Source organism: Austrofundulus limnaeus, unplaced genomic scaffold (genome assembly GCF_001266775.1).
Source record: "Austrofundulus limnaeus strain Quisiro unplaced genomic scaffold, Austrofundulus_limnaeus-1.0 Scaffold2474, whole genome shotgun sequence".
In the NCBI taxonomy this organism is placed as follows: Eukaryota; Metazoa; Chordata; class Actinopteri; order Cyprinodontiformes; family Rivulidae; genus Austrofundulus; species Austrofundulus limnaeus.
The window spans coordinates 8,490-10,790 of record NW_013954876.1 but is presented as its reverse complement, the minus strand read 5'-3'; the positions used below and the strand labels follow the sequence as shown (position 1 = coordinate 10,790).

Below are 2,301 nucleotides of genomic sequence, written 5' to 3'. Positions count from 1 at the left end.
TAGACTCATTCAGTGTGTTGTAGACTCATTCAGTGTGTTGTAGACTCATTCAGTGTGTTGTAGACTCATTCAGTGTGTTGTAGACTCATTCAGTGTGTTGTAGACTCATTCAGTCTGTTGTAGACTCATTCAGTCTGTTGTAGACTCATTCAGTCTGTTGTAGACTCATTCAGTGTGTTGTAGACTGATCCAGTCTGTTTAACAGGTCTGTTCTCTCCTGTCTTGCAGGGATGTGATGAGTTTGGGAATCTCACTAGTGGGCCACCAGAAGAAGATCATGAACAGCATACAGACTATGAGAGCCCAGATGCTGCATCTCCACGGTACAGGTGTCCAGGTGTGATGAGCCAAATAATCGGACCTTCTTGGTCAGGTCACAAACACAACAAGCAGAACTTCAGTGGAGCGGCGCTAGGCCAGGCCCGTTCGGGTCAAAGTCAGCGGACGTGTGCTGTGTCTGACTCCTCCTGCTGCATCCGGAGTGGAATCATTCCTTTGTTCCTCAGTGAGGGATTCAGGTCTGTCTCTTCAAAAGGCACTAAAGAGAGGACAAGACAAGAAACAGCAACACAAAAGCAACTACCTGGACAAGAAAACTTCTTTTTTTCTTCTTCTTCAAATTTTGTAGAAGCTCTAAAAACTCAACCACATATCAAAGGGCGGGTTGGACGGGGGTTTCTTTAAACGCACACTGACTGGATTTTCTTTTAAAAAAAGAAAAACTTGTTTACTTCCTCTTTGGTTTTTTAATTTCTTTGCTTCCTGTCTGCTGCCACGGGGAGAGGAAGTGGCTCACACAAACGTTTCTTCTTCTTTGGATGTGACAACAGGGTAACTCGCTGACAGGATCAGGTAGATCTGTGCCGGTTCTGTTGGTGCCGGGTTCTGCTGGACTGTGGGAACTGTTTGCAGTGATTTTTTATTTTATTTTAATTGTCACCTGCTTGTTTTTAGCCTGCTTGATAGTTGAGATTTGAAGTGATCTCAAAATGTTATCAAGGAATTTGCACTTTGGTGCAACATTAAGGAGCTGCAGGGCCTAACTGTTCTAATCACTGGAGTTTTCTATGAAAGTAGCAATATCCTTTAGTCTTAGTATTCACCACGGCACACAGAGTCTCTGAAGCTGCTCATTGATCCGAACGTGTCAGCACAGTTCAAAGACTGGAGTCAAACTGCAGCCGCTGCATTTTGGTTTCGCCATCATTTTGCCTAAAAGTTGCACACAGACTTGTTGAGCTGCAGGTGAAGGTTAAGGTGGATCCTAGAAAAGAGTAGATGTAAAACTGCCTTAAAAGATCTTTAGATTGAGCATTGCCACTTTTTTTTTAACAATTCAGTGGCAATGTTTTTGTGGCTCTTTTTTTATTATTTTAGTTTTTGTTGTAGCGTGATGTCTTCTAGTTTAAACTGGATCTGGTGGGCACAGACTCAGATCCACCCAGAAGGCAGGAAGAGACTGACCTTAACGAGCAATAATTACCGGAGAGAACTGGTCCTCACTTGAGTTTATTAAAGGTGCTAGGTAGACATGCATGTGTGTGCTGTGCTCAGATAAAACCGTTGAAAAATAAAAAAAAGGTAAAAGAAAACAAAAATCCATCACCAGACAGAGAAGGAATGTTCCTCTGTGACCTGAAACGGTTTAAAGAGTGCTCAGAAAACTGCCTTGCCAAGTCATCAAATGAAATAATCATGTTGTATTTTGCCTCTGTGATATGCTAAATATTTGATGAAAATCTAACACGGCATGGAAATGTTGAATCGAGAGGCTGCGCAGATGAAAGTGGCACCATTTGAAACTGTAGAAAGGTGCCAATTAGCCACGCTCACATCATCTTCCACCCAGAAATCAAAGAGCCCCTTCAGGGTTGGGGCTTGAAGAGGCAGGACCAAAGGATGGAGTCTGGATCAGGCGCTGGTGGGGGCTCCGTCCTGGCTCTGCAGGCAGCCCTCGTCTTTCCTGGTGGATGTCGGTGTGGATGCGATGGAACATGCATTCAAATGCGCTCCTTCTTTCTTCCCAATGACTGTTTGAAGAACGGAGAGGATTTGCTTAAATCAGCCTCTTTGGTGCCATCTGTCTCCACTTGAAGGGGAAAAAAAAACAAGTTTCCATGTTTGTGTAATATGTTTTAGTGCATTTTCTTTGATAAGGAACTCATTTTATTCAGCTGTCATGTAAAAGGAGCGGTGTCTCACTGCTGCTGTAACCTCAGAGACGAGCCTGTTTTCAAAGAGCTCGTCACTTCTTCCTCTAAGTTTGAGTTTCACCTTCACTGCACAAACATCAGTGTTCAA

The 2,301-nt window shown here is 43.5% G+C and overlaps 1 protein-coding gene across 1 annotated transcript in view; it reads left to right on the top strand.

Annotated features, from left to right (window-relative positions):
- LOC106511050 (ephrin type-A receptor 7) overlaps positions 1-2,098 on the top strand; it is a gene marked incomplete at its 5' end in the record, with an annotated part of 6,927 nt that extends 4,829 nt beyond the window's left edge. Inside the window, 1 exon segment of the mRNA XM_013999788.1 lies at positions 229-2,098. Within this exon segment, the coding sequence (XP_013855242.1) occupies positions 229-343 (115 nt within the window).
- Between the last annotated feature and the right edge of the window lie 203 nt (positions 2,099-2,301).